The 13,658-nt window shown below is 39.3% G+C and overlaps 1 protein-coding gene across 10 annotated transcripts in view; it reads left to right on the top strand.

Moving 5' to 3' along the window:
- ITSN1 (intersectin 1) overlaps positions 1-13,658 on the top strand; it is a 177,139-nt gene that overhangs the window by 77,451 nt on the left and 86,030 nt on the right. For all 10 annotated transcript variants that reach the window (XM_054700299.1, XM_054700298.1, XM_054700300.1 and 7 more), the window contains 5 exons: positions 251-347; positions 3,073-3,173; positions 8,409-8,472; positions 11,429-11,566; positions 13,375-13,490. In XM_054700299.1, the coding sequence (XP_054556274.1) occupies positions 251-347; positions 3,073-3,173; positions 8,409-8,472; positions 11,429-11,566; positions 13,375-13,490 (516 nt within the window). The remainder of the gene's footprint in view (positions 1-250; positions 348-3,072; positions 3,174-8,408; positions 8,473-11,428; positions 11,567-13,374; positions 13,491-13,658) is intronic.

The raw sequence follows: 13,658 nt of genomic DNA, 5'->3' as shown, positions 1-13,658 counted from the left end.
GATGAATAAAATTTTAAGGGTATAAACATTACTATTTAGTAAGCTGATTTTTAGTAGGAACAAGTAAACCTAGAAACATTTTCAGTGAGCGATCAGGGAGCAATGAAGAATAAATCTTTGATTCCAAGGTGGTAAGAAGGAAGAACAATTTCTGCCTCGGGTTTGATGGCTATGCATTTTAAGTTTTGTACAGAAGGAAAAATGTCTTATCTTTGTGGAATTAAAATTATTTGGCATTTATTTTTTACAGCAGCCACATTGCCAAAGAGTTCTTCCTTTAGTAGATCTGGTCCAGGTTCACAATTAAACACTAAATTACAGAAGGCACAATCATTTGATGTGGCTAGGTAAGTTTGCTTGTTTTAAAATGGGCAACTTGGTTAAAGCTGTATTTTTCACGATCTTATTTTATAGAATACCAGTACTTTTCTTTATCCGGAGTAATGTTACTTTTATTCATATTTTTGCCGTCAGAAATCTACGATGTGATATTTCCTTTAAAGAGTTTGCATATTGTGTTATAAGAGGATAACATATAAGTAGCAATAACTGCTTTAAAATAGGAAAAATAAAAACCCTCCACATAGAGGGAAAATAACTGTGTGGTGTTAATCACTTGACTTTATATGTAAAAAAATTTATATGAACATTAGAGCCATAGTTGGCCTTATTTTTAATTCTATCTCAGATGACCTCATGAGACTGTCTGGATTGTTAGAAAACCCTAATTTAAGGCCAATTTTTGTGAAATGAATTACTCAGATAAGTGGCAGTTGTTATTAATCAAATTTGTGACTCAATTTTAGAAGAGTGTACATGTCTTGATTGCTTTGATTTAGTCCAAGTTTGGTTTCATATTGTCTTTCATATTTTTGTTTACTTTCCCCCTAGTATTTTCCCTTGCACATTGATGCACTGAGGTGAAAAAAGAAGTCACTTTTTAAGTCATCTCAAAACTTGTGGAGAAAAAGGATGTGAATGAAGATGATTCTGTATCACTTATCCCAGTCCTTATTAGAAATCTTTCTTAAGTGAATCAAATTATTTTTCTATTTAGAGAGAAGAATATGTTGAATAGAATTGATAATTCATTACATTAAAAAAATGATTTAAAGAAAATATGTGAACTGAAAAGCACCAACCCAAGTGTCTTATAAGGCACACCAACTCATTGACTGTGTATCTTCTTCTTCATAAGAGGACTTTCCCATGTTCTTTCCGTTGTAGATAAGGAAGGAAGAAGCTCAGGGACATTAAGTGACTTGCTCAGGGTAATGACTCACAAGTGGCTGAGCTTAGAGCTGACCATATTTCTTTCTGGGTTTAGGGCATACTTGTATGGGTTATATTTCAGTTAGTTTTTACTCCTAAGATGCGAGGACATTTCTCGCAGGTTCACCTCATTCCTTTGGCAGACACCTCATTCATCCCTTTAAACCCCCACAGTTGCCTCGGTAGTAGATGTAGTCACAGAATTATGAATGAGGCCATCAATCCAAAGAGTCAGGTCCCTCACTCCTGGCCTACAGCTCACACCAAATTCCATTGTTTATTCTTCCTTCTAGTCCATTCTGAGGTTTGGAGTTTTTTTCTGACTCTCCACAAGAGTTTTGAAATCTGTCTTAAAACTCATCTATGACATGAAACTGAATGAATGATCAGTATTATTAAATGTTAATGCTGTTAAGACAGTTGTGTTTTTTCAGTCATTCAGCTTTTCAATAATTTGAATTTCTAGCAAATTTTTGTAATGGCATCTATTTTTGGTTATTTGCTGGTGTGTTTTCAGTGCATTTAAATTCTCAGGAATTTGGCAGAAAGTTCTGACTTGATAAGTGTAATCTGGGACAGCTTCTGTGTGGAACACCCTACAGTTCTGGGGTGAGGGAGAAAGATAATTAACTTCTTGACATATAGGCAGGAGGTGAAATCAGCAAAACTTTAGTTAGTTTAAAATGAGAGAGCTGTTGCAGAACTTTTCACAGCAGAGTAGGTCTTGGTAAGTGTTTTTTTTCATTAAGAAATTTATAAAAGTGGTGAATTTTAAATAAAATGGTGAATGTAAAAAACGGTCAATTTAATGCCATTGCCAAATGTTTGGGGGCATTTCCTCTGCTTTATAATGTAAAGTATATTGATAACATGAATAAATGATGACTAAGAAGTTCAATTTATGATTAAAATTTGCTTTTATATGTGAAAAATAGATGTTTTGTTGAAAGGGAATTTCAAATGGGGGTGTTAGTTGTAATCTGCTGAGGATTTTTTTTTTTTTTTTTTTTTGCTGTCAGCTCAGTCCTTGTGTCTAAATTGCCCGTTGAGACATCAGGCTGTAACCAGCCCCGGGCACCTACCTGTGTGGGAACTTATCTGAGCAAGTCATCTCTAAGGTGGTCTAGACCCAGAACGGCTGCTGCTGGGGTACCCTGCTCAGGTTAGGGTAGCTGCCTGTTGGCAGGGAGAGGTGGCACTGGTCCCGGGGTCAGGAAAGCAGAGCTCCCTCCATGCTGCCCAGATTGCTGCCCATGCTTCCTCTCTGGGACGCCCTCCATTTGTGGGACTGTAACATCCCGGTATGAAATAAGTTCCCTTTGTGGAGAAATACATCCTTGTGTTTTGGTGGTAGAATGTTAAACATTTAAAAAGAGTTAATATCATTAAAGGCACTTTATTTGTTTGCTGTTAGCCTTGCCTTTTAAACTAAAAGAGGACTATTCTAGAAATTTAGAAAAGTCTGGACATTGTTTATTGCCTCAGTACCGAGGATATTTTCCACACTGTTGTCAAGCCTTTCAGTGATTCCATTGTGTATACAACTTGAAGCAGCCACCTGACCTGTGGTGTTTATCCTTGGTTCTGAAAAAATAGCGAGCCGCTCTATTTTGAGAGAACATTTATAACTTAAAAAGAAAAAGGAAAATATTTATTGCAGAAAGAATGATTGAAAAATGGGTAAAATGTTAGAGCAAGTTTTCTAGAGATGTTCTTGGTTTCCTGTTTTTTAAAAAATTTCTCAGACTGTCCCTTCCTGTTGATTAATCCTTCTCCCTCCCGTCCCTGCTCTCCCCACAGCGCGCCCCCAGGGGCAGAATGGGCTGTTCCTCAGTCATCCAGACTGAAATACAGGCAATTATTCAACAGTCATGACAAAACTATGAGTGGACACTTAACAGGTATTTACCAATAAGAACGGTTTGGGTGAAAGATAACCTTTATTCTGCTTACAAGTTGTTTCCAGCTATTGGGCCAAAGGTATTTTTCAAATCTTTCTGTACTTGCTTTATTTGAAGTAGGCTTTTCACTATCCCTCTTAAGTTCTCATCTACTGATAAAACTGTAGTTACTTTATTCTCCCGTGCCTCAGGCTTTCACTGCAGCATTTCTTGGTAAAATGGAACATAGACCCAGGTTTCTCCTGCATCCCAAAAGCCACTAGAATGCAAATCAGAGCACCAGCAAACAGAAACTGGTTCAAGTTCTGCAGTCCAGCTTTCTTGATGAACTTGAAACTGCCTGCTCGGAATTGGAGATTAAGGCAGGGTGCAGGCCAAGGGAAACTGTTCTGGGGGTTTGGAACCTGCCTGTGCCGTTCAGGTCACGTTGCCTAGTTGGATCTTATTTCTTCATTTATGAAAGACCAGAGTTAAGTTATGTGATCTAGTAAATTAAAAAAAAAAAAAAAGGTTTTATGATACCTCGCAGAAACCTTTCTAACGAGAGGGTCCAACACTTAAGATTGTTAGAGAGTTATAAAGATAAGCATAACTTGATTGAAAGAACATAGAGACCTCTGATGCAAATATTAAATATAAAAGGGGAAAATGTAACTGTCCTTTAACACATGGGAAAGGAAGGGAGACAGGGCTGGCTTCCCTGGGGTGGAGGGGCGTGCATGGCGCATAACACAAAATACATTGCATTTCTGGTTCTTATGCTTTTTTGCTGTCACTTAAAATTGCAATTTTTACTCCCAAAAGAAAAATTCATCCTTATTTAAAAATGTTGGGATTGGGCAACAATTAGAAGGGTTCCGATCTAATCTTGAACTCTGTCCCCATACAGGGTCTCAGCAGTCACCCCTAATAAATACATAATTGTACCTGAAGGTGTGAGTGATCAGCGTCCACTCTTGTCTGTCTGCTGTGTCCACTCAGTCCTGGTGGTTTTGAGACAGAGAGTGGAAACCTGCCCAGCTAATTGGGCCCTGAAGCAGTACTCAGTACAGCAGTTGTAGGTGTGGTTTGGTGTGGCTGTTTTGACACCAGTGCTCAATAGAGACCCAGAACTACCTTGCTACTGAATTTGAAAACAGTTCTTCAGAGCATTGTCGTTGTTTGCTGTGAGCTAATTAAAATAGTATCCAGATATGATGTTAATCCTCTCTTGGTAGGATGTATATTTTATGCCTAAAGTGCAGTGTTTACATCCCAAAGATATTGGCCCAGGTCCTTGACTGTCTTTAACTTTTAATACCTGAGGCAGAAAGTAAAATTTGAAACACACTGGGGAGCACAGGTTGTGCTGGTGTTGAGCTGCACTCTTACTACTGTTTTTGTCCAGGCCAGAATTTAAGGTGGGAGCTTTGCTTTCAAACCAGATTTTTTTAAGTCATGACAACTGAAAGTAATTGAATTAAGCAAATGGAAAAATAGAAAGAAATAAAAGAAATTCAGTTGGTTTTTGGTATATGGAGGACACATCATGCAGTGCGTTTAGGTGGCTCTGATGAAAACAGCTGGTTTGTTGAAATGGGTGAAATACAAAGATCATTGTCATGATCACAACTCTGAAGATAATTGTATGAATCCTGAACCCTAAAAGCAGTTCATTTTAGGAACAGAAGAAATATCAAGGAAGTTGAGGGAAGACCCCAGAATATAGAGAGACTTGAATGAAATATGTGATTTCTCTCTTTTTTCTTTCCTTTATTTATTTTGTGTGTGTGTGTGTGTGTGTGTGTGTGTGTGTGTTCTTAACTGAAAGGAATTAAAGGAATTTTTAAAACTTGTACATAATTATAATTTCTTAATCCAGTGCAATATTTTTCATCCTTGGAGTTGGACCTTCTTGTGTTATGAATACCAGTTGAAGTATAGGAACTGTGGAAATTTTGTTTTCCCCTAGCTCTGTTGAGGTGTAATTGTCATTAAAATGACAATTAAACAATTATAAACAAATGTAAACTATTAAAACAAATGTAATTGTCATTTGTTTTAACATTAGTGAAGGGAGGATCTAGGTTTGCCTCATACATCACTTTCACTACTCACAGTCGTGTGTTTTGGACTGGGTTGGAAATGTAGTGAGCGCCCCCAGAACTGTGTGTAACCTACAGCCTGGCTCATCGCCTCTGTGCTGCTGGTGGTTAGAGGGGTTCCTGGTTACCCTTCCTGTTTTACTTCCACAAATTTCTTTTGGATGCTATCAAATTCTGACTACATCTTGCGTGTCTGTTGTGGGCATAAGAAACCATTAATTGGTCCCAAGCAAAAGAAAGTGAGGCTTTCTGAGCTTGTGCACTCGCTTGTCCACTGTGAGAAGTGAAGCTGTCCCATCGGTGCTTTAGTTTACTCCACTGACCACCTGGGCTGATTTAGTTGCTATATCACAGTAGGTGGACACTCCCTTATTCCTTCACAACTTGGTGTGTATGGTATTACATGCTCTTAAAAGAGACTGTCTTATCAAATAAAGAGGGTCTAGTGTATCAAGGTTATGTAAGTATCTCTAGAGTTTCTGATAATCCCATTAATGCTAACCCCTTCTCAAGGAGGTATCTTACGATCTTCTTGTGTCCTGAAAAAATATATATGCTCTTCATGCAAAAATCACAAATGCTAAACTCTTAGTCTGCAGTGTTTCCAGATAAGCCAGTGCTCCACAATTGGTACCTCCCATGATCTAGGCTTCCACAAGAAGTTGTGTGCCTCAGAACTCAAGTACATGCTGTCCTGTTGTGCTAAGATGTGATCTTAGCTTTTGCTGACTAATGTTTCACAACCTTGTCTTAGGACATGTAGATCAAGTATTAGAATTGCAAAAGACAATTGTGATCTTCCTGTGCAGGGGTGAATAAACATCTCTGTAAAGAGCAAGATAACAAACATTTTAGGCTTGCATCCAGACACTGTTGCAATCACTCACCTTTGCCACTGTGGTGTGAAAGCAACTTTATGTCATGCTTAAATGGACAGGCCCGGCTATGTTTCAGTAAAACTTTATTTATAAAAGCGGGAAGTGGACCAGATAGGGCCTTAGAGCTGTGATTTTCCAATCCCTGTTCTATTATCATCCCTCCTCTCAGAGATGCAAGAACTTCATTTTATAGAGGGAAAGTAATCTTGTTTATGTCACATGTCAGGGAGTGGGAAGAGTCTGGACTGGGATCCACATCTGCTCTACAGGTCCAGGGCTATTCATTTATTGTTATACTTTTTGTTGGGAGTCAGTGAAGTATTGAATATCTTTTATATAGTTGTAGAGTGGAGAGAATCTCTACCAGTATAAATTAAGGCTTTACTAAAATTTTGCTATTTCTCCTTTAATGTTGCCAAGCTTATAAGTACAGTGTGAGAGAGGGAATAAAAGCATCAGTGGACTTTCCCCATTCCATTATGCCACAGAACCTTTGCAACTTCACAGTTACTCAGTAAAGATTATTTGTGATTCTTAGATGTTGCCTGTATGCACACACAAACCCAAGAGAAACTATACAAACATTTACCAAAACTTAGACTGCTCCCTATTCATAGTCCCAAACCCCAAACTACCTGCATGTCTACCAGCAGGAGAACAGATAGTGACGTTTCACACAGTGGTGCACTGAGCAGCAGTTAGGATCAGTGTTCCCCAGCCACACACAGCATCACGTGGAATGTAGTAAGCAGGCTCAGCAGAGCGCTCACTGCACTGTTGGGGGTCCACTGACTTGGTGGGAGGGGCCGTCAGGAGGGATTCCAAGAGGGACTGCTTTATCAGTAGATACTGTTCACTTGACCCTGTGCAGTCTGCACAATTAAGTTGTATCCATGTAAATATCCATGTCTATAACACGTGCTTTTCTGCTCATATGTATATAAGAGTGAAGTATTGTCCATTTATTGAGCACTTTTTCTGTGCTAGCTCTATGCTGAGCTCCACATTGTGGTTCCTTACAAGATGGATTGTTGATTTGTGAATTTGGAAGGGACCTCTGAAATGAGAAAACTAGGGCCCAACACAATGAAGAAACTGCCTGTTCCAAGTCACCCAGACTGAACCCAGACAGGGGTCAGGACTTCTGCGCTTCCTCTGCTATTTATTCTCTGGAACTTTCTGTGCTGGGTCCCTACAGAGATTCTCAGAGATCCCTAACAGCTGCTTCCAGCTGTGCAAAACTCAGCCACTGTGTGTGTGCTTTTTAAATGAGGTGCCATTTCATAAATGAATAGCCAAAACTAAAATTTTGTGCCCCAGAATCTTCCAACACAACTGCTACAGCTTCCCCTTCTTGGTCCATTCATCATCCTGGGATCGCACCTCAAGAGGCAGTGCTGGCAATCAGATATACTTGTCTCTCTGTCTCTGGCAGTGGTTACTGTAACCCTGGCAGCTTCCGTTATAGCTTGTCTGATAATGAAAGCTAGTTTCACGCCAGAAATAAAGATACAAGTATTTAAGAAATGAGAGCTGATGTGGAGAGGAGAGGAGAGTTGAAATCCCCAGGATTCTTTTTAATTGCTAACATAGGAAATGCATCCAATCTTGGCTGTGATATCATTTGTGCAACAAGTCATTTCTTCTTAAAAGTCTGTATAATGAAATGGTTAGAAGAGTTCCCTCTAACCTTCCCTGAGTGTGTCTGATGGTACTTGTGGTGGAAACAGCAGGCAGATGCAGAAGATACTGAATAGAGAGAACAAATTTCAGCTTTGTAAATAAAACCTGATATAAAGAGAGTTGGTATCTGGACAAAGGGGAGATTATGTGTTGAAACGCTAAGCTTTTACATCCTCATTCTTCATTAATCACACATTTAACACAAACTTGTTGAATATGTGCCGGACACTGCTGTGTTCTGCTTTTTCCCCCTCTTTTTTTTCCCCTATGGGGGCTTTATTTCCTTGGGTAATGGCAAATATTGTTTAAAGCACTGTGATTGCTTCTTTAAAAAAGGTACTGTTTTGACAATGAGACTTAACATAGTGTGCGGTAGGTTAGCCCTCAGTGAGTTACTTTAAAAGTTTAGATGAAGTGCCAGCTGGATTTAGTTTATTATACCATCAGTACCTGATTAGATGAGACCAAATAGTTTCAGTATAAACAAAAGATAAACATCGATTGTGTGAGGTTGCACAGCACCAGGGTATTCCTGGACAGTGAAGATTTGCTGACTCATTATGACATTCTTGTCCCTGGTTTTTGTTTAGGTCCTCAAGCAAGAACGATCCTTATGCAGTCAAGTTTACCACAGGCTCAACTGGCTTCAATATGGTAAGGAATGGAAAGTTCCTTAGTTTGTATAGTGTGGAAACTTCATTCTTAGAGCGGTATGGTCTCATGAGTCTTCAATATTGTTTCTTATAGGGGGGATAGGTGATGTACACTTAGTTTTCAGTGAGTTGTGATTGCCTTTCTTATGTTTTCCCCTTTATATTTTGAAAAATATAGAAGCAGAGAGATTTAATATAATGAATTCTCAAAAATTAATAAGACAGCTTACGGAATTCTCAATTCATGGCCACCTTTGGTTTGCTCCTCCTCCCTGGCAATTATTTTAACCCAAATTTCAGTCATTATATCATTTTCATCAATAAATATTTTAGCTTATATTTCTGAAAGAGGTAGGGTTTTTTTTTTTTGCAACATGAGTATAATACCAGTTCGTCCACCTAAAGGTTTTAATGGCAATTCTTGTCATTAAGTTAAAGTATATTGTATAATTTTTTTTTAGATTCTTGTAATCTTTTTAGAGTTGATTTATTCAAAATCAACTGAAATAAGTCTATACTTTGTAACAATTAATCTTTATTTTATAAACTACCCCCTTGCATTGTTCTCCAATCTTCCCTCCCCTAAAAATCCCGACCATTTGTTCTATAGTTTCTTATAGTCTAACTTTTGATGATTGCATCCTTATGGTGTAAATGTAACTCCTCTATTTCTTATAAGTTGATCTGCAGCAAGGTTCTCAACCTCAGCACTGTTGACATTCTGGGCCTGACAAGTTGATGCTCTGGGGGGCTGTCCTGTGAGTTGTGGGATGGTTAGCCGTACCTCTGACCTCGTCCTACCAGATGCCAATAGCATAACCCCTACTTCCACTTTTGACAATCAAAAATGTCTCTAGAAATTGGCAGTTGTTCTGGGGCCACAAAATCAGTCTTTCTTGGTTGAGAACAACCCCTCAGGTTCAAGTTTTATTTATTTACATATGTGTGTGTGTATAATATGTATATATATTTGGCAGTGCTTCATCAGAGATGATACTGTATACTTTGATCGGGAGACATGAATGTCTCTTTGTGTATTCTGCATGCTTTTCAATAGTCATAGATGAACATTGCCAGATCCTGCAGGATTCCTTACATACCAGTGTAACCAGATGGTTTCTTAAGAAGAGTGTATCTCTCAGTTAGTCATTGCCTATTGCTTCTGCCAGGGTAATAAATCTGGTCTTCTATGATCACATGCTAGGTTCCTATATTTGCAGCAAGGCACATTCATAGGGTTGCTGCATAATTGGCCAAGTTCTAGACATACTTCCTTCATATCCTGGTAACTTTCTGCATCGTCTTAAAGGGGGTCTGCTTGTTGCAGTAGAATGATGGCAATAATAGGCCAGTCACCAAATATCTATGTCTGCAACTTGCCCAGACTTCTTTAAGTGTGGGTTTGTACCAGTATCTTAGGACCTTGTGAAATAGTAACTTAAGATCTAACATTGATGCAGGTTGATTGACAGTTTATTAGGTTGTTGTTACGATACTGGAATATATTGAAATGTTTATTTAAAAATTCGCATTGATAATTTGTTCTCTTTGGTAAAGATACCTGAGACTTCTACTGGAATGTTTATATCCTGCTACACCTGAAAAGACGTTTTAATGAAACGCAAATAGGAGGGAAAACAAGTGAGAATTCCACCTGCCTTCTATGCTAAGAGTATCTGTAGTGGGGTGTGGAAAGGCAAGGAAGAGAGGCAGGGGTTTCACCTGTGGGTTCCAGATGCCTGGCATCTGGGAAAGGCAAAACTAGAGGAATGGAAAGGAGATCAGTGGCTGCCAGGGACTGGGTGCAAAGGAAGGGATTGACTGGAAAGAGACAGGAAGACACTTTGGGTGGTGGGGAAACTGTTTTGTGCATCATGGCTGCTACACAACTGAACGTGTCTTTTAGAACTGGCAGACTGTCTGAAGGTCATGGTTTGGAAGTGATTTCTGGGGGGAAAAACGATTTTATGCCACCAAAGGAAATGGCACATTTAAGAATAATTTTTGATTTATGCATGAGCAAGGCCAGTCTCCCAAGGTAGTATCTGTCCCTTTGGCAGTCTAGGGAGCAACTTTGGTGTCTAGAATCGTTAGGTAAAAACCACATTCTTGGGCCTCCCTGGTGGCGCAGCAATGAGCGCTGGGCTGCGAGGCTGCCTGCAGCCTCTGCAGCGCTGGTTCCATCCCCAGCCGCTGGCGAGGGTCCCACATGACACGCAGACCTCTCCTGCCGCGCCCGCTGCTCCCCTCAGCAGTGTGTTTTGTCAGTCTGCCTGTTCTGTTCCCCGCTCTGGCTCAGGTGAATTCTCTCACCCTCCTGTGCTTCTGACTGTACCCAGTGCTTGTATAAATGAATAAATAAATCTTTGAAAAAAAAACACATTCTTGGACTTGTTAGAAAAATCTGTTTACTTTAATTGGCTGCTTAGGCCCATTTATTATGAAGAATTGTGATTAATCCTGAGATCAAGAAGGAAAAACACCTTGACACTGGCAGAGGGCCATAAAGATCGATCCACTTTTGCAGGCCTGCTCAGCCCAGTGAGCAGAATCGGGTCTACTTTTTGTTTTTAAATAACTTTTATTGTTAAAACTGCCTGTCCATTTATTAGCTATTATCTGTGACTGAATTCAGTGTGATAGAGACTATCTAACGCTATGGTTTGCTGAGCATGGTGTTTAAAGACTCACGGAATATGAGTATGACACAGTTAAATGGGGTTGCAGAATATAATTAGAATTATAGCTGACATTTGTTGAGTGCTGAACACCATCCCAACTTCGTGGATTGTCTCGTTATCTTTGCAAAATCAGCATGCAATAGGTACTATTTTAGTAAATTGAGGCACAGAGAAACTCATTTGGAGTAGAGTCAGAGTAAGAAACTAGAACATTAAAATCAATCATGAATACTAACAAGCATGAAGCCAGATCACAACTAACTTTGTGTTAAATAGGAATCTTTCTGACATCGATCAAGATGGAAAACTCACAGCAGAAGAATTTATCCTGGCTATGCACCTAATTGATGTCGCTATGTCTGGCCAACCCCTGCCACCCGTCCTGCCCCCAGAATACATCCCACCTTCCTTTAGGTAAGGAGCATTTGGCTCTTCGGGGAAATTATGTGCTGAGACATAAATTCCAGATGACTTGGTTGACTGCACATCTTGCAGTCGCGTTGTTCCTGGCAAGTGAATGAAATAGCCATGAAGTCAAGAAAATCTTCTCATCTTGGTTCTGTGTTAATCCTAAGCCTATTCTGTGCTTTAAAGTACTTATAGTATATTAGTAAATCAATCAAGTACAACATCAAAAGATTGGTGATTTTGGACCAATCTGTATAATTGAAGCTCACCAGAAACTAATAGCAATTAAAGTGAAATTGTTTCAAGCTATATGTGGAAAATAAAACAAGGAGATTCTGCCTGTAAAGTCTATATTTGTTTATATTCCAGAGGTAACAAAATGCCGGCAATATAGAAGTTACATATAGCCAGGAAGATAATGAGATGATCCTGGTTTGAAATAGAGGCTGAATGGAGATACTGAGAGAATAGACCAAGGTCCAGTGGGGGAAATGTACAGTGACTGGAATGTTCTCCCTGCCAGTCCCATGCAGACTCCCCTTGCCCTCCCACATGGCTGTATCTCAAGGCTTAACCTGAGAGACAGTGAGAGCTTCTGAGCATGAATAAAGAGAAAGGAACATAGATGAGAATTTCTGGGAGACACATAGAGGAGAGACGTGTAGAGATAACTTGGCGGAGACATGTAAGAGAGAAACGTGTGGGGAGACTGCTCCCCACCCTTGGCAGAGGTGGTAGCAGCTGTTATCTTGGCCTGGTGGTGGAGTATGTGATATATTTTGGATTTTCAGTCTTTCCTTCTGTCCCAGCTTTCTAGACCTGCCTAACCCCTTTCTTATGGTTCCCTGCCAGAAGGCACCTTTAGATGCGGCAAACTTCTGAGTCCCAGCATCCCCAGCCTCTTTGGCTGGGGCATTTATCCTTGAGGCAATGGGTAATTTTTGGAGTTTTATTGGGAATCTATTATTTGAAATCCTTTCTTCTCTTTCTATGCATATCAATTCTATTAAAAATCTTTCAGAATAAGAAAAAAAAACCCTCTGTCTTAATTCCTTAAACATCAATTAATTCTTGGGGAAAAAAATCCTTATAAAAGTAAGAGAAATGAAGCCACCACTGTCAGCACATCAGGCCAGGAGCAAAATGAGAAAACTGTGACTGTGTGGGAATAAAATAGTAGCTGGGATGTTTGTCTCCAAAATCCTGTGGAATCACCAGGGGACACGACCCTGGAAGCTGTTAAAAAAAAAGCATCATAAAGAGATGGATGAGTTTAGAAGAGCCAAGGTTAGTGGCTTGAAGGGAGTAAAATTTGTTCTCACAACTCTAAGGTGTAGACGTCTCGGGTTTATTGAGAGATTAAGTGGAGAGACTGTGTAAGGGGAAACGAGATGTGCCCAGTGAACTGAGCTGCTTATATTCCCTTGGAGAAATTTGATTCTTGGAGGAATTTAAAATACATGAGAAAGTAGTGGCAACAGCCGCAAACACTTGCACACACAGGTACTGTTCTAACCATTTTATGATCATTAACTAATTTGTCCTTTGGAGTTGTCCTGCTTCTGGTGGTTTGAACAAGCTGGGCACCTGGAGTGTGAGGGCATTCAAATGTGTAATATTTATTTTTAAATAGTTCTTTATGAGTCGAAAGAACCAAGTCTTTGTCTTTTCCTCTATATAAATGAAATTTGCCCCGTGATACCACATATACTTTAAAAATATATTCCCGTAATTTGCTCAGTTCTACCTAGACCCCCTTTATGTGATTCTATTTCATTTCTTTTCTTCCCCGCCCCTCATACCCATAATTGCAGAAGAGTTCGATCTGGCAGTGGTATATCTGTTGTAAGCTCATCATCAGTAGATCAGAGGTTACCAGAAGAACCTGTCTTAGAAGATGAACAGCAACAGCTAGAAAAGAAATTACCCGGTAAGACTGTCTTTATATTTGAGTTATATCATATTAGAGATTTTTTATCTTTAAGGCAAAGATAATAGTAAAAATAAATGTAGCTGTTGACCTTTTGGCTGTATTCATTTAAATGACCTTAGTCAGGAGTCATTTTTAATATGTTTTTGAATTTGGATATTTGTAGAG

Source organism: Talpa occidentalis, unplaced genomic scaffold, assembly GCF_014898055.3.
Source record: "Talpa occidentalis isolate TD23 unplaced genomic scaffold, MPIMG_talOcc4v2.1 talOcc4.4, whole genome shotgun sequence".
NCBI lineage: Eukaryota > Metazoa > Chordata > Mammalia > Eulipotyphla > Talpidae > Talpa > Talpa occidentalis.
This window is presented reverse-complemented; position numbering and strand designations above follow the sequence as displayed.